General features: G+C 39.6%; 1 protein-coding gene across 1 annotated transcript; it reads right to left on the minus strand.

Moving 5' to 3' along the window:
• Window positions 1–346: 346 nt before the first annotated feature.
• calb2a (calbindin 2a) lies at window positions 347–21,556 on the minus strand. The gene is made up of 11 exons (XM_040035099.1): window positions 21,361–21,556; window positions 17,075–17,151; window positions 16,901–16,990; window positions 14,925–15,005; window positions 12,194–12,250; window positions 8,630–8,707; window positions 7,184–7,239; window positions 7,007–7,046; window positions 5,402–5,455; window positions 2,628–2,699; window positions 347–959 (listed from the first exon to the last, which is right to left on the minus strand). The coding sequence occupies exons 1-11, from the start codon at window positions 21,452–21,454 to the stop codon at window positions 843–845; spliced, it is 816 nt and encodes a 271-aa protein (XP_039891033.1). The 5' UTR covers window positions 21,455–21,556; the 3' UTR covers window positions 347–842.
• Window positions 21,557–23,604: the final 2,048 nt, after the last annotated feature.

Consider the following 23,604-nt stretch of genomic DNA (forward strand, 5'->3'; position numbering starts at 1 on the left):
ACGCAAAAGGTCACCACAACAGGATGTATCAGGCAACTGACAGAATAGCGAAACACTGCATAGCTGAAATAGGCAAGGGGAGGTCTGCATGGTATTGTACCACTCTCAGCCACTCACACAAAATCATGTCAAAGATGATTTTATCTTAAGATATTTTATTAATATTTTCAATTGACAGTATCAGCCAAAAAACAAACACTGAAAACCAAAATCCTTTCATGGCAATGATACACAAGAGTTTTAATTGAACAAGATAGTTTCAGGAGAAACAGAGATGGAAAATTAATATCAGCTCCATCACAGATTATAAATGCAATCAATTCAAACACATCTGTCTGCAGTTTTCTTTGACTATATTCTATCTAATGCAAAGTTGAAAAAGCAAGGGAACGAAGGAGTCAGTAAAGCTGGGGTTAAGGTATAGCAGTTATCATCAGGGCATTTTGGTGGCATTAGGGAGACTTTTGGTCAGTTGCAAGTCACGCAACGCACAGCATGGGCAGGGATGAGGTCAGAAATGGAAGATGTGGGAGGGTTACTAGAGAGAGCTACAGGGATTCAGATGGGTCATGATTATTAGAGGTAAGGTAGCAAAAAACAAAACAAAACAAAACAAGGTTTAGAGAAGAAGAGCTGTTGGTGCTGACAGTGCACTTATCATTCAATCTGAACCTGTTACTTTGAGAGATGGGAGGGGCTTAGGTAATGATTGGGGCGGGAGGTGTCTGGCACATGCACCTGATATACATATGTTGCCACTCAGCTGGAAGTGGATGTGGTCTAGGGGAAGAGGGTGGGGCAGGCAGAGCAAATGATGATATGCGAACAGAAAGAAGGAAGAGTCACACAATTGGCTCCCTGCAGAGGACAATTTCCAACTCGCCACGGTAGAGCTTCCCTCCGTCAGATAGGCTCATGATGCTCTGCTTGTAGCCCGACAGATTTGTGAGGTCCACCTCCTGAATGAGAGACAGGGTGATATGATACACTGAGGAGGCCAAAAAGCAACATGTTATGATCTTATAGCTCATTTTGATGAATATTCTCCTACTCTCCTCCCAGCATTAGGTTTTGATTATTTTCAAGATATTGAGGAAACTAAAAAATGTTAGTATGTTTCTGACTAGAAACCTGAATGACAGAAAAGTAAATCCAAGGCAAGTTCTTTTGTTTTGATTGTTCTATCTCTTTGAAGTTAAAAGGTTTGGAACAAAATAGTGAAAAGTATTCTGAGTTGTATTTTAAGCATAAGAACTTATGATTGCAATCATCTTTTTTCCTCACTAAAACATTTTGTATATGGAGCATTTCTGTAATATATTACAAAGACCAGTTTTTAGAGTATCCACATTTGCTTGCCGGAGCTCAGCATATGGCCACTCACTCATCAAAACATCACTCTGTAGTACTGCTGGCGAGGGGGAGAAAAAATCTACATATCTCAGGATAATTTAAATGGGGCTCTGTTGGGCTTGAATTCAAGTGTTTATCTTTCCAAAGAGTGCTTTAAACAGCCTTGGTAGCTAATGTTGAAGGAAAGACCTACTAGGCTTTGTATGGATATACAGCCCTTTTGCTAAAAAGAGCTGAGACACTCTGTAGACTATAAATGTTGCAGTTATGTGCAGTTCATTTTGCTAGAATACTAAATGCACTAAGTGAGATCTTGAAACTTTTCTGTCTCACCCTGGACAGGTTGCTAGTCGCTGGTGTATTCCACGGGACTACCACATTCTCATCCTTAGTCTGTGCTCAGTTTTGATAGAAGTCCATGCAAGCACAGGCAGGACATTCAAACTCTGCACAAAAAGGCTTAAGCCAACCAAGAGGTTCAGCTTAGGCTGGGATTTTTTAATTCTAAGACATTAATACTAACCACTGCACCACTGTGCCACCCACATTTAGTTTGATTTAATGTATGCCTTACTGTGGTGTCAGCCAAAAAGTAATATACGCTCACTTCTAATTAGCCTAATAAATACATCGTTGAGAGAGGCGATAAACTATTATTACCCTTAAATCAGCACCAGGCATACCATGGACTAGCAGAATGCTCTGTTTAAAATACATTTTTAGACCACAAACACGTTGGATTGAAGAACCCAAAATAAAAACGAAGGAGTTCAAAGGCAAGCCACATGTGGTGCATACACATATGCTTATCTTAGTATCCGCCAATCTTCTTCTTTCAGCTGCTCCCTTTAGGGGTCACCACAGCAAATCATCTGCTTCCCCAATCCTTAGCATCTCTCACACCAACCCTCTGCATATCTACATCTACATACTACATCCATGAACCTCCTTTTAGGTTTTACTTTTTTCCTCCTTCCTGGCAGCTCTATATTCAACATCCCTTCTCCAGCTTATCCACTATCCCTCCTCTGCACATGTCCAAATCAGCCTTGCCTTCCCAACTCTTTCTCATGTATCATGCACATCTTAGTCACTCCAATAAAATTCTTAACATCTTCAACTCTGCCACCTCCAGATCAGCCTCCTCTCTTTTTATTAGTGCCCCTGTCTCCAAACCATACATCATAGGATCTTTTAAACCTCCCCATTGCGCTCTTTTCAGTATGCACTAGCAGGCTGTAGGTCTGATCACCTTGAGTGAACACCCATCTTACCTTCTTGTTTGTTTGGTAAAGGTCTCGTAGCAAAGCGTCCAGCTCCTGCTCATCGATGTAGCCATTTCCATCCTGGAAGGAGTCACCAAAAACATCATGATTGTAATTTTCACTTACAAACAATCATAATGGAGACAATTAATTACTGTTAATAATAATGATACTGTACCAAATTTTACCACAGCTTTTGAAAATATAGATGTCACATATATATTTTCATTACCTTCTTGTAATTCATTCTTTAAAGTAAAGGCAGTCTTTTGTCAACAATGTTTTGATTCAGAGCTACTTGATTTTTCCTTTCGCTGCTGCTCGACTTCATTCATTCAGTATTTTGTGGCAGCAATCAGCAAATCATTTAAAAAAGACTTCCCATTCAAAACTCTGTGTATGGGGTTAGTTGCTAAGTTAATACGGAGCCCCCTTGCTAATTAATGAGCTATGTCTCACAGCCGTGTTTAGAGAGTTTAGGGCCAGAAAATAAGCCCAAATTATTGGACTTTTTCCCTTGGCAAGTGGCACAAAACATGTTCTGTTCATCTAGGCTCGGTCTCAAGATGACTTCAGAGCTGAGTGTCTTGCCAGTCTTATATTTTTTTTTAACTCTGGGAGATGCTCTTTGATGTTCACAAAGCCAGACTGAAGTGTCCTAGATCTTGGGAATAAAGTGTAAATTCTATTTATTTTCCCTTTAAGGATAAAAGACTCTGCACTCTGCAGCGATATGGGAAAGCAGAGCAACATCAGGTATGAGCCAGTCTGTCTTCCACTCCACGCCATCTTGCTTTTCAGACATTTTCAAGTCTTGCACAGTGTGGGGCCGTGGCACTGTGAGCCACGTTAGTGTTCAGCTGACCGGCCACACTTTGCCCAGCCCTCAACCACTCGGCAGATGCCTGTGTTTCTGCTGCAGGGGCTTGAACTCATAACAAAACGATGAAACTAATTACACACATAAATGCAAGTGCTCCATATGCAGAGGGGGACTACATGAATGGACCGCAGTGGCTAATCTATAATTAAACATTCCACCCTGTCCTCTACTAGTGAACTAGAGAGAGTGAAGAGAGTGCAAGCCTTCAGTCTGACTCAAGTCATGAATACGCACGCAACCTCCAACCCCCCCCTCCCATCGCTGCCATGGACGGCTCTATACAAATTTGCCAACCATACTACTTAGTATGGGACAAAAAGAGAGCACAAAAACACAGAGGTTGAAAACATGAATAGCTGTTTGTTTTTATTCTTTTTCTAATCACAATGTCAGTGCACTGACATGACTTAAAGTTATGGATTTACATGGACTGGCCTTCTGCTTCAAAGTGAACTTATTAGATAAACGGGCATTTTGCAGCCCTTCTACTTGTTGCTACAGCAGGGCACAGAAAATTATTTCCAATTTTTATTTTTTTGTTATTGACCTAAAAAGTCCCTAAGTGTCTGCATCCTGTCTTCTCGTGTGTGCAAGGCTGCACGTGAGCAGTGTAGCTGTTCTGTCATAGGATAGAAGACATGAAGCAATTATAATATACATGCAACATTTCAAAGTTTTGCATTTTTTAGTTTCATGTAGTTCACATTAGGATATTGCCCATCTTTTGGTTACAAAGGGGATGAATTTCAGGCAGCAGCTGAATCACTGTTGCTGAAAAAGCAGTAAGGCGCATACTTTAATTTACTTTAATTAATTTACTTTCACTACCCTATTTCATCAGTAATATAAATCGGGGAAATATGAAAAGCATTTTGAACATTAAGGTAATGCTAACAACTGGGCTAAAAGGCACCAGCAATGTATCACATCAAACTGAATTGTTTATTTCTTCAAAAACCTGAGTCAGCCTTCTTATAGCTACTTAGATTATGGCTGGTCCCTCAGCTGTGCAAAACACACAATACCATAAACAAGAAAAATGATATAACAGATGCACAGAGCGCTGCTCTCTCTCTCTCCCATCTTGTACCATAGTCCCTCCCCACCGTTCTACTGCTAATGTGGAAAATATGCCCATTAACCAAACCACTGCTCAGCCACCCTGGGCTGTTTACAAAAGGACAGGTGTGCCAAGCCTGACTCATTTCCCTAGGTAAATGAAGAGTGCCCAAGGTAAAAGACAGAATTTACATATTCATGATTTTAACAAAAAGGGATCTCCTAAACAAACAGCACTGAGTCACCCAGACAGCTTGACTCAAGCTGGCGTGTTTTTACACTGTAAAGAGTCCCACCCTTATTCAGACACACTTCCATTCTGTTTTTCTGTCTGTCTTTGTGTGGACTAACCATTAATTATTTTCACAATGATTTCACGAGCATGTAACAACAGCCTGAAGCCTTAAACGTTTCCCCATAGGGAGGACTCATGGGAGACGGAGCTGTCGCTAACAAAATAACTAGATATGATGAGGTTCTCGTGTGTTGTTGTTGCAGATGCCAATCTAGCTCAGAACACATGGAGGAAATCCCCGGGAGAGCTCCCAACGTTGCAGAAAGACAGATCAAAGAATCCATTCTTGCCAAAGTACACTAAAGCAGTTGTTCTGAAACTTTTTCTGACATATCCTTCTGAGACTGGAAAACATGCCCCACAACCCACAATTATTATCAGTTATTAACAATAAAAAGAAAAAATCAAACCTGGTTTTTGATTAAATAAAAGAAGGCCAAATAGTTTCATCATAGTCTTTGTTCTTTTTCTTTTTTGATTTTTCTTTAAAAAAAAAATCACATTTATTGAATTTCAGTTTACCACTTTTGATAACATGTCACCTACCTTGTCATAGTATGTGAAGATGGCATTGAACTGCTCAGAAGTCAGCTTGACACCCTGTAAACACAAGGTTTCACTTTAATTACAAGACTACAAAAAATCAAAAAAGACATGTATCTGTGCAACTAACTCAGACCCAGTATACTTTGTTTTCTGTCACTTATGAACTCCTACTGTGGTGCAGAGATGGGCACGCGTTACAAGTAACGCATTACTGTAATCCGATTACTTTTTTCAAGTAACGAGTAAAGTAAGGGATTACTATTGCAAAAACGGTAATTAGATTACCGTTACTTTCCCGTAGGAACGCTGCGTTACTGCGTTACTAAAACCGTGATTTCTTTGCGAGAATGTCTCATGACAGTGACGTAAGCGAGTGCAACGTTTGTGACAATAGCTGTGTGCAGATCAACAATGGATCATATATCGAGTGCGGGAGAGAGTATGAGCGTGCAGCGTTTAAAGCGTGGAAGTACTGACCTTATTTTGAGTTTGATTCCATAAAAAGTGACAAAAACATTAGTGTCCGTTGTGCGTGGGAAGAAAACTTCTTTTTACAGCGAAGAAAACCCCCTAAATTTCCAAGCAAGCACCGAGTGCGCTACGACGTAATGGGAAATTCACAGAGAAACTCACAGATTCTTTAACTGATATTTTTATAATATTTTAATATTTTATTTTATGTGCTGGAATGTGCAGAAAATAGGTTTAAATGTTAAACAAATTTCTTCCAGTCAGAATGTTGCATATAATTCAATTTTTGCTTGAGGCATAAAGTTAAAAGATTAAAACTAATAAAACAAGTTTTAAAAAGAGACGTTTCCATTTGATTACATTTTGTATGATGGATTATGCAGAAAAAGTAGAATTGGGCTGAAAGATCTATCGCTTTATCACCTCTTCAGGTTGTAAATCATGTTTTTTTAAAGTAACTAAGTAACTAAGTAACTAAGTAATTAATTACTTTTGAAAATAAATAATCAGTAAAGTAATGGGATTACTTTTTTGGGGAAGTAATCAGTAATTAGTTACTGATTACTTTTTTCAAGTAACTTGACCAACACTGCTGTAGTGTATGCTCATATGAAACATGGTGAAATTTTCAAATAAGGAGGGCAGTTTATAGTCAACTAATTGCTGTTAGCCAAAACCTCAAGCTTGATTTCACACAGAAGTCTTCTCTACATCTGACTCTGTATGTCAGCTGAGGATGGATATCTCTAATATGGTCTGGCACATAGCTCTGTCTCTAAGCAGAGAAGCCCCGCCCACAGCCTTTTCCATCCTGTCGGTTATGAGGGGCAGCCAATCAGATGAAAGTTGGCTTCAAGTGGGAGGTGCTACAACAGCTTGTTTCGGACAGTGGATGAATTGATATGAAGCAGTAAGACCCACTATAATACATATAAGGATTATTTTAAACTGTGAATTATACAAAGCTACTCTTGAAGAGTCAATGAATATCTCCTTTAACCATCATCAAAAACAGGCCTGTGAATCATAAATTTATAAAATGGTAACAGTGTATTATGTAATTCAGTGGCGTTCTCCGAGTATAATATATCATTTCTGTTTTGCTTTTATTTCAGCCCCATGTTTGTCCCCTACCTGGAATTTCAGCAGGAAATTCTCCTGTACAGGAAGAAGCCTGCGGCAGAGAAGGACTTCATTAGTGGACACAATAGTTGTTAAATTATTCACGTTCTTTGACAGTGAATGAGCATCAGCGGGCAGTGTGCTTCAACATTTACACAATGAGCAAAAACAAGCAAAATTACATATTACCTTGCCATCTCTGACAGGCCCAGCTTCCCATCTCCATTCAGATCAAACATCTTGAGCTACAAAGCAGAAGTAGAACAGAGGAGAAAGTGAAAGGAAGCTTTTTATAGGTATACTCTGTCAAAGTAAAGGTAAACGTGGTCCCAGTGCATTTTATTGGCTGAGACGCCGAAGGAGTAGCCATAAATTTATGATATATTCACCACTTCTTTTTTCCCTGCTTAATACTACATGTCTAACAGAGGAACACTAAAAGCAGCGGTCTATAAACCTTGCTTCAGTTTTTCAGCCAGTGTGGCAGGTTTTCCTTACACAATAAGTCAGAAGGTTTAGAAGAGAGTTACACTGGAGGAAAAGAATAATAAAATGGAGACTTACCCACTCTTTTACATCGAAGAGTGTTAAATTATTTATTAAATGAAAACCTACACACAGTAAAAAATGCCTAGAAGTTTTGCACTGTTGTCAGATGCAATAAGGCATCTTGATGTCACTATAGTCTATGAAAATAGTGATGAGCATTTTTATTGGCTGAACAATTAACCCAAAAAACAACTGACGGATCACTCAAACTACTTCGAGAGGTAGCGTGGGATGCATTTGACAACATGTCTGTGGTCTAATTTGTTCTGAGTAACAAGACAGGAGGAAAATATGTCACCATTGAAGGTTTGGTGTTTTTCCTGGACCCTTTTGGAAGTCAAAATTTGGACTGTACATATGTCATAACTAAACGTAATAAGTGCGTGCATAAAATCTAAGAACATTTGGTCAGCTTGATTCTTTGGAGTCTGAAGGTGACACAGATGTGAACAGCGATGCGTGAATCTGATTGCACAAGTAGAGATCATGCATGGGTATAATGCCCGTTGTTGCTGGCAGTACTGTATTATTTCCTTTTCATTACGACAGTGATGTTTGGTGAGTGTAAGCTAGACTAATTTTAGTCATTAGTTTACACCTTACTTTTCATAAATTAGCAACACTGCCTGCATCATAGCAGTATGCTGATTAAAATGACTCATTCTTTACATTAATCTCAGCCTCTGTTTTTTGCTTTATCTCTAATATGTCCCTCTGCACTAGATGAAGTAACAATAAATTTGTCTATGAAGAAACTGCTTCAGAAAATTAGGTCAGCTCAGCTCTGGGGCTTCCAGGAAGAAGCAGATGTTAGCACATCTGGGCTGCAGTCTCACAACCTGCAGGACATGATGGGTCACAACCAGTGAGCCGCACAGGGCTGCAGCCACCACTATAACAGGCCACTGAGTACCTCCACAAATTGCTAGACATATGCCTTTTATCACAAATGTATACAGTTTAGTTTTCTTCTAGTGAAGCAACTTCTAAAGATTGTCAGCTTTTTGTTTGTCCAGTGTAAAGTTTGTCCAGTTAAACCGAGCTTGTGTGATTGAGCGTTCGAATGTGCAAGAGAGCAAGTCTTACTATGGTCTGCGTGTACTCCTGCAGCTTCTGCTCGTCGTAGTGTCTGTTAGCTTTCTCCAGCAGGTCTGACAGAAAGCCCTGAGGACAGAGACACACAGGGTGCTTTTCATTATGCTAACTTGTGCTTCCTCGTATTCTCTCTCCTCCCATGAACCAAAAATCATTGCCCATCATGGAGGATCTTGCAGTGCCCTAAAATGCAAGTCTGGGTGATGAGGAGTGACTGGAGAGAAGGCTTTTGGAAAAGCTTTTGCAATTAAACATATGCGCATCCTATATGGAAGAATTTTATCAAATGCCGTGACATGAAATTACACTACTAAAACTAAGCATTCAGCAGCTTTAGCTCCTCCGCCTTTATATCTCTTCCTTTCATCTCTCTCTTATATCCAGGAGGAGCTAGGAAGCGAGAAAGAGACACGAGAGACTGAAGCGAAGAGGCATAATGAAAAGCACCCATGGATTAGTAAAAAGAGCCAGCGGCTGTGCCTGGTCTTTCATTAAGCTGAGGCAAAATGTCCAGAAAACAAATACAGAGATCTTAGATGAAGATGCATTTACATTTACTTAACATATGCTAACAATCTGAAAAACTTAAAACACTCAAAACATCTGCAATAAGCCCTGGAGAATATAACCCCAACATATCAAAAAAAAAAACATAAACTTGCAAAATAAAGTTATATTAATGAGTGTTGAAGTTTGGGCTGGCTGGGATTTTTTCTTTACCATATTTGACAAAGAAAAAATGTGAAAATTAGGTATGGAGAGAAATGCAAGAATAAGAGAAAGAAATGACGAAAACGGGACAAAAAAGGAAGAAAAAAAACCGAGACACTGAATTATTAAATTATATTTTGATTTATTGGTTTATCCGGTGTTTGGCTTTTGAAATCAGAATTGAAGAGTACATGTAGAGCAGCAAACACTACAATTCCTTCTGAAATTAGCACAGTATAACATCTTCTATAAATAAAGTACTCCAGTAGCATTAGACCAAAGGTATCAGTTATGCGCTACTTGAGTCAATATTTTCCGCGCCTGCTCACAATTATGTGGTGAGACACATGTCTGCTTCCTGAGATCTCATCTGCACTTTTTCTAAAGCTTTCAAAAAGCCACACCTGAGTAACTCATCTGCACCTGGTCAGCTGGAAGAGATCTTATTCCCACAACTACCCGAGCAGCCAAATCTGTACACAACGAGTAATCACTGACCCCAATTAATCCGCAGCTTGCCACTGTGGTGCACTTTCCTTTATATAATTTGACAAAACATTTCCTAGAAGGGTTTTAATGACTAACCTTTGTGTAATTAGTAAAGCTTTTTTTTGTATCTGAATCCTCGCTACATAAAAAAGAATAAGAAAACACTTGAGGTCAGTGGGGAATTTCCTGTGAAGCAGACATTTATCTCTCCTGAGTCAAAAGTACTTCCCGGTTTGGCTCATCCATATGCTCACATGAATTAAAAAAAAAAAACAGATGACACACTGAAAATATTCAGTGGCAAACAATTTATACATCTCAAAAGAATGCCACATTCAGTTATAAGAAAAACATAAATGAATGTGACATTTCTACTTCTATCAGGTATTTAAAGTTATGTGCTGGGCAAACGGTACCTATGTTTGCTTCCTAAATGTATGCTAAACTGATTATTAATAACTGATGGCGGTTCGAGCTTCTGGGCCATTTGACCCAGCGTTTTGAGTTTCCTGTGTTTTGGTGAATATGCTTTATGGTGATTTAAGGTTCATTGGTTAGTCTTGAGTGTATTCTGTGTTCTGAGTTCCTTGTATTCCCAGTTTAGTTTCTTGTCTGTTAGGTTCCCCTTGTGTCTTGGTCTCTCCTCTGTGTCCTCTATGTCTGTCGTGTCATCTACGTCTCTCCTCTCTCTGTGTCTCATTTCCTTGTTCCCCAGGTCCCAGTCACGTCTTTGTGTTTTGTCTCCCTTTTCTGTTTACATGTGCCCTCCTGATGTTTCATTCCATTCTCCCCTGTCTGTCATGTGCAGTCATGTATGTTTTCCCCAACCTGTCTCGTCTCTCTCTCTCTCTCCCTCTGTGTCTCGTCTTCCTTAATTGTTTCCGTGTTTCCCTTTTTGTGTCACCTTCCTTTGCCTCCCCCTGTCTGTCTTGGTCTCCTGTCTGTTCTTTCCTCCTGGTCCTATGTGAAGCTGCGTACTTGTAATGTTTCCTGTTTACTTTGACAGTGTCGCATCCTGTGTTCAGTGTGTTCGGTTTTGCTTCATCTTGTGCCATTATGTTTATTCACTCCAGCTGTCTTCCCCTTGTGCTTCCTCTTCCCTCGTTACCCTGTTCTGTATTCATGGTGTGAATTGTCATTCGTTCTTTGTCAGGTTTAGTTATAGTTTAGTTCACTTCAGCCTTTTCGTTACTCTGTTCAGCCTATATGAAACAGCTCCCCTTTTGGTTATTCACATTTCACGCCTTGTTTTGTCTGCGTTTGGGTCCACACCACTCACCGGCCATTCAGCCTTGACACAGTGAGTGTGCAAGAACGAGGGCTGTATCCTTCTCTTTAAAAAAAATTAAGCCAAAAGCTGTAGTTCCTCTTGTGGCCACTTGAGGCTGGCTCCAAAAGTGAGTCAGTTTGATCAAAAACTGTTTGGGTCTCTTAGCTTATTTCCCCTTGATCAAAACTATACAAAGATGAATTTTGTCAAAATATATGCAGGTAAATCAAAGTTCATCTTGTTAGAGATGTTTATACTGACAGGCTGTAGCTGTTAGCTATTTACTCAAGTTAATTCAGGTCACTGAACAGGATTTCTCATTATTTTAAACTGTGCTCATGGTGCTGCTGCTTTTTGAAACAGTTTTAAATGTAATTATATTGTTTCTTTAAATTGGATTGTGATGCAATTTTGAAGAGTGATACTCTAAAAGCACCTTGATAATGAAGCTAGCATCAGCTCATAACTTTGTATTTGGGGTTTGTTAGCCAAATTTGGTTGCTACGAGCTTCAAAAACAAAAAACAAAAAAGCATTAATAGACTGTTTAAAAACTAGCCATAATCCCAAAATCAAAGCCTAAAACCAGACTCCATAAACAATGGGTTACGCTAGGTACGCCCATCTTTGCTATACAGTCTATGATAATGACACAAATTTTTTTTTCCCCTTTGATTTATTTGATACCAAAAACAAAGCATGCAGGTGTAACGCAAAATTGAAATATACATACAAGTATGCATACAAATAAAGATATATTGTATATATTTAAAATGTCAATAAAATGTTGGAATGAAAGGTGTAAGAAAATACAGAGATTAAAGATTTTCGGGACGTGCGGTTTCCTAGTTCATACTATTTGATAATTACATTTTAGGGGGTGTGCTCTGTTATTGTGTGTGTTGATGTGCAAATGAATGTGTGTAGGGGGAGAAAAGAGAAAAAATGCATAAAATAAGTATGACAACAGATTAAAGCAATATTTGTAATAAATGAGACACTGCATGTTACTGGTCACATATGATCAAATGAATAAACATGTGTCAGTGCTTCTTAACATTTGATTTAATGCTGTTGAGAATTTACCTTCAGTTCATTTGCTTCAATGTAGCCACTGCGATCTGTATCATATCGCCTCCATGCCTAAAAAGAAATCAACGAAACAAACTGAAGCAATCGATTGAAAGCATTTTCTCAGCTCAAAAGCACAGAGAAGCTCGTCTCCAGAGTGATTTACATTCTTTCCCCTTGAATAAATCCTCTCTGATCAACTCCCAGCTTACTCTTTGACTATGCCAAGGGTTTGCCTTTTTTCTCTGGTGCACAGCAGAAATCGTTCCAGAGCAGCCGACAACAAATGCCTGGACCATCACTGTAATCATACAGTTTTCAATACAATCCTATTTGCCCACATACAGAGCAAAGGGCAACAGTGGACAAAGAGAGGAAAGAGGGGAGAGAAAGTCATTTTAATGAATGTTTTAATCTAGCAGCTGTCCCTGTCCAGAGAAGGGCTCCTTATCAAAGATGGATGGCCTTCTCCCTTCTTGTTCTCCTCCTTCTCCTCCCCTCTCTCTGCTCCTCCTCTCCTCCTCTGGGTTCTGCAGAGAGGAGCTACAGTGGTGTTATCCATTATATATGACTCTGAAAATAGAAGGCTGCGCTTCCTCATTCTAACCCTTTAAAAACCTCTCTGCCCTCTTCCTCCTCCCTGCACCCTTCAGCAAAGACTGATTAATCTCCCCTCTCTTGTTTTATGCTCTCAAACTTTGGCTCTCAACTTCCCATCGACATTTCATTTACGTCTCCTCTGCTCCTGCTTTCACTCGTTTGCCCTTTGTATCCTTCTCTCTTTGCACACCTTCTCTTTCATTCGTTTCCCTTCTCTCATTTCATTATTCCTTCTCAATATGACACAAGAGACAAGGACAGCCTCTTCCTCACATGTAATTGGTTTCTAATTGGCTTCATTTTTTCCATTTAGCAGATCTAACATGAAATCTGCCATTTTGTCTCATCTTCTTGAGATATTTGGTAGAATAGATTATTTTCTGTTTCTGCTACCTTTCAGGATATAAATCTATATCGTCTGCAGGGTTTTTTGCTACTTCTCTTCACCTATTATCCAAAATTCAAAGTGCCACTTAAACTTCAGAAAATGTTTAGTATAAATGGTAGCAGAGTTTCTCCACTTTCCACTTAACCATTTAATAATATTGTGAGACAAAAGTTTCCCACAAATTTGGGTAAATGTTGATTTCTGTTTCTGGTCTCTATTGAATTTCAACTGTGTGAAAGTGCCTCCTGTTAATTCTATCTGCTAGCAAAAAACTCTATAATGACTAAAGGCTTCTATTTCCGACAGACTGAGGAAGCAAGAAGTATTTGTTTTAAGGAACTTTGAATAAAAAATGCAGTTTTTCAGGAGAAACACATCGATAGTGACTATAAGACATGAGATGGTTCTGCCAGAAGTTACACCCTTGGGTTCCTCAAGAGTTCCTCATCCCTGCCAGGTGCGACAGATGGCTGCCCCAACCCCCCCCAGGGATGGTTCTGCTGGAGGTTTCTTCCTGTTAAAAGGGAGTTTTTCCTTCCCACTGTCGCCAAAGTACTTGCTCACAGGGGGTCATATGATTGTTGTTTTTTTCTCTGTATGTATTATTGTAGGGTCTGCCTTACAATATAAAGTTCCTTGAGGCGACTGTTGTTGTGATTTGGCGCTATATAAATAAAATTGAATTGAATTTAATAGATGCTATTAGCAGGAGGAATGGGGAAGCTGTGAGACTTAAAATGCAGCAAGCATCATCACTGATAAGATAAATATCCAATGTCTTCATATGTTTCTGTGAGATAAGCAAAAGTTGTATGTTTATTATTTTTAAGTGTCTCCAGAAAATAATCCACAGTTAGTATTAACCTTTTACGGCTTAATTTTGTTAGCATTTCAGTTGTATACTGTGGGGGTGATGGTTTTCCTTCCTGTTGGGCATGGTTTTCACCATGAAGTTACTAAAGCTTTTTCCATTTTTCCAGCACAGCCAATGAGGAACCGGCAGAAAATGTTCTCACTCCACCATCGGTGATTTAGAGTACAGCATACTTCTCCAGGCAGCAAGTGAGTCGATCAGAACGGTTTCCTTTAACTAGTAGATAAAGATACTTTGCTTTTAATGTGTTTTATCCTGTTATGAATCACAACTGACAGTGTCAGCTCCTCTTTCACTTTTACTTACACAAACAACCCACAACTGCTCTGTATGAGGACTCTTAGTTATTTACATCAACCAGTTACTGAGATGGCAAAGGTAACAGTTCACATAAACAAATAAAGTTCTGTTTCTGTGCCCCACATGAATTTGGATGATGTTTAATATGCAGTGGGCATATTATTATTATTACTATTCACTCCTCCTTTTCTCTAAGCCATCTTTTTGTTATATATAAACCTTTAACACACAAATTCAGCCATTTGTCATTTAGACCAGCAGGTTATATTCCAGATTAATCCTGTCTAACACACCTTCAATGTATACACCTTCAAACACTCATAAAGAACTGATTCATGAAATTAACTGTTAGGCAGAGAAAATGCAGGTAGCCAGCGCTCCGAGGCTGACTGACTCTGGCCTATAACTTTATGGTTGAGTGAAGTAAGTACGCCATGGCTAATGTTAACGGTGAACAAGAACCTCCTGTGCAAAAAGTTCAAAAGTGCCTTAAAGAAGAGATCAAATAATTAAGTTGGTCAAGAGGAGTGGCAGGTTCTTATGAAAAAAAAATATGACAGATATTCTCAGGAACACACTCTTACCGCCATAAACTCAGCGCTGGAGCTGACAAACTGTCTGAAGCAGAGCAAGAAGTTCTCTTCAGTTGGAAGAATCTGGGCCAGCTAGGAAAAGTGACAGGGAAATGGGAGTGGTGAGAACACAAGATGGTACAGTTGATATTCTGGGAGAGACTGGGGAAGCTTTTTGTCTGCGAGGCCTCAAATGGGCAACTCAGCATAAATAATAGAGAGCCACAACCTCAGAAGCACAACTATGCCTAAGTTAGAAATATTTATTAAAATACATATTTTTAGCTGTTCAGACAAAGACTATAAACTGCATGTTCACACAACCAAGTGGACTGCACACTCATTTACTTCTCTGGCAGCAGTGGATTATTGATATTGCAGAAGCCCTATTTCTCACAGCTTTGTCAAATCACTGTGAAAGTGGTCAAATCGAGGAAAACCAATATCCCAAACTGATGGTCTATAGAGAACATCACGAAGACCGCATTTATGCAAGCAGTTAAATATTGACCAGACTTCTGGGGTCTTTATTTTTGGATCTCTGAGTTATCTGAGCTCTCTTTTTGAACCTTTTCTCATCACTCACAATGAGCAGAAAACCTTCACCTTTATTTTGCAGTCTGTTTATGGTCTGATATCCAATGCACAAGTCTCATATACAGTGTGTCATGTGAGCGTCTTGCCCCCAGCTTTCCATGTATGCACATGTAAGGGCAGTGAGCTTCCACAAGAAAGTCATTCTCCCAAATGTAAATGACTGGAAATAACAATCCTACTTTGACTGTGGCAGTGCTATCTGAACTAAAGGTTTCCCAGATCAGTTAAAAATTCAAAAAATCACATGAAATAGGCCTAAAAGTGATCACAATAAACATGCAATGTAAATGTAAAGCCACAAATTGTGGTTTTCTGAATTTTTACATACTGAAAAAAAATGACAGGTGAAGCAAGAAACATTAATTATGTCATTACAATGCAATGTTCTGCCGGGAAACTTTGGGCCCTGGGTTTAAGAAGTGCTGCATGCGTATGTTACTTTGCCAAGTAGTAGTCAACTAAACATTGTTGCAAACCAAGCAACGCTCCATATGGCGCTCCCAGTCAGCAGCAGCCACTGCCAGCAGAACAATGTGCTCCACCACACCACAGAAACTATTCAGGAATGGTTCAAGGAACAGCTCCTTGAGCTGTTAACTTGGCACCAAAATTTCTTGGCTCCAAAATTCCCAGAGCCCACTGTGATCGAGAATTCACAAGAAGCCCCACCTAGCTGAGCCACAACACCAAAATGATTCCATGCTAGAAACCACTGGACACTCATGGAGATTCTGTGGCCTCGGTTTTCTGGGTTAAACATTTTAGGCATCAGAAGGGAGACCTGCATAATATTGTGTAGGTGGTTTAAATGTTGTGGCTGATTAGTGTATCCTATTTAAGTGACCAGTAATTACTCATGCACTCTATGCTAAGTTAAGCTAACTGTCAGCGTAGTTAGTGTTTGGCTATTTACAGTAAATTTGTCAAAAAAGAGAATGTGAAATCATCCTGTCGTCCGAGCTGACGGCCGGTCATTATTGGACAGTCTAGGTTCTCATTGTCTTCTTCTTGTAAGTGGGTACCCACCCTCTTTGTATTACTGGTAGTTATATCTTTAAGCTAGGCTAAGATAAATGACTTCTTTTTGTTTTATGTGGGAGCAATGATCTTCTATCTTAATCATTGTAAAGAATGTGAAAAAACCCACCCATCTATCCATTTTCTGCTGCATATCTGAGTCCAGGTTGTGATGGTATATTTCTCAAAAAGTCAAACCAATCTTTGGTGGAGCCTAGCTGTTTCTAATCTTTATGCCAAGCTAAACTGTGAAGCTGCATATAAACGTTTTGTATCAATCTTTTCATCCAAATCAGGGAAAGAAAGCAAAAATGCATATTTCCCAGGCAGTCGAGCTGTTCTGTTATAAATAAAGAGGTCCTCTGAGGCCTTACCTCTGACATCTCAATTCGTCCATCTTTGTTCTTGTCGAACTTCTGCATGAACTCCTTCATCTTTTCTCTGAATGTAGGATTTGTAGGGTCCTAGGAAACAATTTTACTCAACATAAGTGAATCCTGAGATGTCAGTGTGTAGATATGTGATTAATTCCTGGCCCCTGAACTCACCACCCCCGCTCCTCTCCGAGCCATCTCCAACTCCTTGAAGAAGTTCTCCAGCTCCTTCCCCTCGATGTATCCATTACCTTGGAACAGAGAGACCATAATTGCATGTTAATGCAACATCACAAATGGCATTGTTTTTCTGTTTTTTTATTTTTTACCAGTAGTGCTGATGTGCAAAAAGTTCCCAAACAGAGACACGGTCACAGTGTCAAACAGATCCCAACGTGGCCAGGGTTTGCCCTGGTATTGATTCAAACACGAGCCTTTCAACAGTAACTCTCTTCCTCCCCTTCTAAAAGATTTCATTATTGACTGCCACAGTGATCACTCTTCAAAAGACTTTGTGTTCACAAGATTGGATGCCAGGAGAGGCTATATATGGGAAATAACTTTTCTTTGATATTCAAGGTGATGATTCATGGACCGCTTCGGTTATTCAGCAGTGATCAATACTGCATTCAGTGGCAATCTGGCAGATATTAAGCAGACGAAAATAAATGGTTAATTTAGATGTAGTTGTAGCCTATATATGCTTTTTTATTTGAGATAACTTAAACTCTGAAAGTGATATTTTGCCAAGAACAGTGTGGCTTTCTACAATCCTTTAGAAAATATCTTAACCTTGGTTTGCTGTGTGCCACCAGTCATTTTGACAAGCTGTCATAATGACTGATGGCACGAGTGTCATTTTTTGTCAGGCGGCGCTTAATCTGTGATCGTGTCAATCACACTTTTTTCATTCTTTAATGACAAATTTATCTTGCGGTGGCCACAGAGTTGATTTTCATTTTTCTCTCATCCTATTTTATTCTTGTTCCTGTTGTTCTGTTGCCCTGACAGTTCCTATTCGGAGGACAAATGAGGGTGCCCGCTTCACCCAGGTAGTATGTGAACCGGTGCCAATATTCTTTCAACACTCCTGCTGAATGGCCGGACAGATGGCTCCAAACGATGTGACTAGCTGCTTCAATAAAACCCTGGAAGGCAGTGCTGCCTCATTAAACGCTAACAAAGATTATTATGCCATCCACTTCCTTCCGCCTCTCTCTAACTTTCTGTCTCTCTTTTTCTCCCTCTGTCATTTTCAATCTAACTCCTTCTCTCTATTCAACTAAACTCACAACATCTTTTATCCAAGGAAATTGTGTGTGCGTGCGTGTGCATTCCTCAGTGATGTTATCAAAACTCATGAATACAAACTCTGCTGTTTTAATGAAAATGTGGGACAGTGAAATGCTCTGTTGCTGTCGAGCTTCCCTCCTGTGCCTCTTATTTGACATTTAGCACTGTAGAGAGAAATGGCCCGCTTGGTAATTAAACAGAGTAAGTATGATGTGATTAACTACAACACGAATGGCATAAAAATGCAATAAAAACAGATATATGAAATGATTGTTTGGGGATGCGCTCATATGCTCAATAGATGCAGCAATAGACCCATTCATTTGTGCAAACCACCATCTGTTGATGCTTTCACACTCTGTTTATTCAAAAGCAGGATAAGCAAGTTCTGTTTCAAGCAGCCTTTAAATAACAACAGTATGTTTAAGGTATGAAATGCTGTGTGCGCTGCTGACTAATGTCAGTATGTACAGATTGTATTGAAGTGTCCCAATTTCAGTGTAGACGTTTAGGCCAAATATCAAAAGCAGTATGTGAATGTGCATCATTGCCAGCAGCTACATTTTATGGCTAATTTCACCTTACTCCCAGATAATTTTGTTCAAATGTCAAATATATACTTTGCACAGTGCAATGAGAACATTCCTGCCAACTTATACTTTTGTCTTTCTGCACACGCACTTAAAGTTTGTACCTAGCACCCAGATACTGTAAAAGGTTCACAAAAACCACTTTAGACCCAAATAAACACTTTTTCATCACTAGTAAACATTTAATGCGTCACTAGACCATTGGGACAAGCTGGTAAAGTGATTTTACTTCTGGTTATTTATTCTATAATCCAACCCCAACCGGGAAAAACTCTCAAAGGGGCCAGTTGTGCCAACTAAGTGCATATTTAAAGCTTATATAAAGTGCATTTGCCTTTCAAAGGAAAGTGGAGCCCTGTCTATTCAAATATTTTGTGTTGAGCTCACAGCTGGGTCAATTCAGGAAGTAGATTCTGCTTAGTGTTCCAAATTGTTTTTATCCAGGTCAATAAGAAATAATTGACAGCAAATCTGCTATAATTAGCAAACGAAACTGCAGTTGTTTCCTTTTCCAGCTTTGAAGTGACTGAATTGAAAAGGCTCGAAGGAGACAGCAGGGAAAGATGAGAGGGACGCTTGAGCAGAGGAGCTGCAAGAGACGCAATCCAGATGAGATTTGATCCCGGGCCAACCAGGGGAATATGTGGTTTCATCATCTCTAGGTGCATCGCCTCTCATGTATTTTTATCTCGAACTCAGAGATATTTACTCAACCTGAACAAACAAATTAGCTCTCGTTTCTTTCTGCTGAGCCAGAAGACACTCCCATTAATGAGTGCAGAAATCAGACTCAGTAGCCAAATCTGTGGAAGCGTATTGGTTAAATTTGATTTGCAAAGTGGCTCACTGCAGAGCAAAATATGTAAAATACCACCGCTTAAGAACTTAAGTACCTGGGTGGTTGGACTAATATCCATACGCTAAAACCATGATGAGCAATAAGAGCCATAACAACCTTCTCTGCACAGCGGCTCATATGGAGGAGCTCAGCTGTGGAACCTCTCTGCCCCACCCGAAATGTCCCTCCACCTTGATTTCCCTATGGAAAGCAGTTCAGCAAGTGCGCCAGCATCAAAACACATCATGGTGACAATAAACTCTCGGGAGGATGTGTTTAAAGCAAATAGGTGTGGCACACTTGCCTCATCTGCAGGTGTGATTTGGACATCTTGGAGAAGTAGACTGTATATTTTTAAAATAATGGCCAGTTGTAGCCTCATCATGTTTACATCACTGCCAGAGATTAATGAAAAAGTGAATGAGATGACAGATCTTGACTACTATTTTCAAGAGGGTTCGTAATATTGTCAGTTTGATATTAGATCCCAGTTATGTGGCACATTAAAGCACACAGTGACTCTATTTTAAAATCTAAAAAAGACTCTAAAAACCTATAAAAGAATAATTTATAGGTTTTACAGGCAGCAACTGATGGTCTTCTTATCAGACTGCTGTATAGTCTATCCATCAGTTTGCAGAAAGCCTTCAATCTGCTGAGGAGTCTGCAGACCTTCAAATGGAATGAAAGCATCTCTAATCAGGCTTATAAAACTTTCACTACTGTAGTGACATGCTGATGAATTTGTCATAGAGACATCCACACACAGACAAAGAGTGATATAAAGAGCACTGAGAGAAGAAGGTAAGACAGCACTGAGGCATTTGATGACAAAAAATGCGTAAGGGCGTATGTTGGATATTAATGGGAAAATAAATTGTCAGTAACAATTTTGAAGTTTTCAGGAATGGCACGTTCATCAGTCCATCAGCTGTGATCGGATACAGCTCAGTGCAAGCAGCATCGCTCACAGATGAATGCAGTTTAAGGACCAATGGAAGCACAAGTTGCTGACTGCAAAATTTCACTTAACACAGGCGTTTAAATGAAATGCCTTCATTTCTAAAAAGCGGCGCACTTCTCTGTGCAGCATGCACCAGAATTGCGCTTTAATGGCATTCACATGGTGTTAGTTTACCTACCATTTAGATTAATAGATTTATCAGAGAACCAAAAACGTAAAACCGTGCGTAACTATAACTGTGACTATAAATAGATTCATTGTAAATTCATGCAACCAAAATGTATTTCTTGATTTCAAAAAAAATAATCTGTTCTGAAGTTGTTAAACATGATCTAACCAGAACATTTCTCCTTTGAGCTGCTTTATCCATCAAACAGCCAAACGACGAAGACAAAGAACAGACCACAGCTTCGGGACCAAATGAAAAACAGTCCCATATTCTTAAAATCTCACTTTGTGAGCTGCAAAGATGGCTCATAAGAATTTCAATTTCTTCTTCTTCTTCCTCTTCTTCTTTTGATTTTTTTAAATCTTTCACATCTCTTAAGTGTCGTTCTGCCTGCACAACCTAACTTTTGCGCGAATATCTTTTTTCCCCCAAGCTTAACGGTTATGGGCTGAAAAGCATTTCCAACCTTTTCTTTGCATTTTCCATCAGTCATTAAATCGATGACTTCACACACCAGTTGTATCTAATCAGCCTATCATTTAATATTTCATGAATTTAGAGTTAAAATAAACTTTTAATTTCTAAGGAGGGGAAATAAAATCCTACCATCACTGTCGAAATGTTTCCAAATGTCGAGGAACTGGGACGCGGTGACCTCGGCCAGGTGCAGGTGAGGAGGCTGCTGAGCTTTGTTTGCCATGATGCTCTCGACCGATGCTGCTGCAAGTCAGACGCGACAAAAATCCGCTACTAACTTTTCTGTGTCTTCTTCAAACACACCCCACACTGTGGCCCCAGCGCGCCGCCCGCCGCTTTTTAACCTCGGCGCAGGAGCGGTAGCACCGCCGCACGGCCACTGGGGGCGCACTGCCACCGACAGTGTACATCTGACTCAGCGTCCCAGCGTATGTGCTTCCAAGCTTGATGTAGCTGTGTGATAGGACGTCTTGGGCACTGCAGTAGGCTGATGAGAGTGTGTGTGTATGCGTGTGAGAGAGCGGGAGAGAGATGCAGATAGTGAGCAGATTGACTTTTTCGCCATTGTTTCATCATTCATCTCAGATCCCGTGCGTGTGTTTAATCTGTTGCAATGCATACATGCGAGCTCACGCATTTCTGTATGCAGGGGAAAGGCATACGTGTGTGTGTTCTCCTTCCCAGCGTGCAGCTCCCCGAGCCTGTCTGTCAGCGCGTGAGGCTTCACAGACTTAATTAGAACTCACACACTAATCACATTTCCCACACCGCCTCCAGCCAGCGGTGATTAGCCCCCATAACAAATGTAAATTCTGGAAAAAAAAGGGGGATTTTCATTAATGGCCAGTCTTGTGTGCAAAGCAAGACCACAGATCCTATTAGCGGAATGAGGCTTGGAGGGAAAAATGGACTCTTATATATTTCTTTAACTATTTGCTGCAAAAGGGGATAATATTCAAAATGAACTCATAACACCATAATGAGCAGGAGGGCAAGCATCCCCAGAAGCATCTGGATGCTGGATGAAATGTGTAAGAAGAAAGCTTATACACATGAAGTTAAGAATATTTCCCTTTCATACTCAGTTGTGCTTGAAATCCTGTAAGACGTGGGTCCTTCGAGCCTTCCTGGCAGATGTCAGTCAATACTTTAACAGCTATTATTTTTAAACTGTAAAGTAGTCAGTAGATGTAACTACAACATCAACAATGTCTCTTTTTCATCTTGTTGCCAAGTGAGTCATGCCAGTACGCAAGCACAAAATAAAGCTTATGGGGCAGAAATAATTTAAAAGACTGCAGTCTAGTTAAGTGATTAACTGAACTTTTCCTTTTTCCTGCTAAAACTTCTTTAAACACTAGAATTGATTCAATGAAAATTTGAATTTGAATGAGGATCTTTTTCATATCAGTTAAAAAATAACTTAATTATTTATTTATTTTGGTCACTTAAGAACTTTTTCAAACAGGAAACTGATATATAAACACTTTTTCAGTATCTGAAGTATTTAAACAGATAGCAGACCTATTACAATAATAATATTCATCTAACATCCCATTTTGTACCACCTTTGGATACTTTGTTACATATTCAGTCTTCTGTTTGCTCTTCTTTGGTTCAATTTATGTCAGTGCTATTGTTATAGTGCCAATTCACAACAACAGTTACCTGACGATGCTTTATAATGTAAGGTACATGACCCTTACATTTATAAAACCCTGTTTTCTACAGTCATTGGTCTCCACTGATTCCAAACGGAAAGTTTTGTCTCCATAGCACATAAATGCTGCATTAGGTTTGCTGGCTACTGATATTATAGCTTATTAATCCTCTGTTTTAAGAGTCAGCTGAGAAGCTTGAAGCTGTCCTGTAGCTATGAGCTTCAGACTGGGAGCTGGTGATTGAAGTAATTAGTCGAGTGTAGTAAAAAGACTGGAGTTATGGACAAAAGCATTACATCACATACTTCATCTCTGCTACAGAATCTGATGTCATGAAGCACTGAGCACACAGTTTTTGTGCTGATGTTAATGCCAGAGCAGGTTTGGAAGTAGGAGATGCTGCTTTATATGGGATATCTAGGAGGGATTAAATGTCCCGCACTGATTTGTTACAACGAGGGCATAGTATTACAGTCCTACACTTGAATTTCAGTGAGCTCTTTACAACACTCAGTTCTTTCACAAGTGTTTGTGCAGGCAGACTGCACTTGGTTTTTGATACAGCTGTGGCAATGGGCTAGAAAACCCCTGAATTCAAAGATAAAGTGCTGGAGCCCAACACTTTTGTCCGCGTAGTGCATGTGGAATTAACTGGCCTGACTGGTCTTTCTCTAAAGTCTAAAGTCATTTCATCCAGCAGCATGAACATAAG

This window comes from Simochromis diagramma, unplaced genomic scaffold, assembly GCF_900408965.1.
Source record: "Simochromis diagramma unplaced genomic scaffold, fSimDia1.1 OVJJ01000333.1, whole genome shotgun sequence".
In the NCBI taxonomy this organism is placed as follows: Eukaryota; Metazoa; Chordata; class Actinopteri; order Cichliformes; family Cichlidae; genus Simochromis; species Simochromis diagramma.

Excerpts from the sequence above, each read along its gene's own strand:
- calb2a (XM_040035099.1), bottom strand. The coding sequence starts at position 21,454 with ATGGCAAACAAAGCTCAGCAGCCTCCTCACCTGCACCTGGCCGAGGTC. Across the intron at positions 12,251-14,924 it reads CCAGCGCTGAGTTTATGGCG|GCATGGAGGCGATATGATAC; the intron begins GTAAGAGTGTGT and ends ATTTCTTTTTAG. Across the intron at positions 960-2,627 it reads TTTACCAAACAAACAAGAAG|GAGGTGGACCTCACAAATCT; the intron begins GTAAGATGGGTG and ends TCTCTCATTCAG.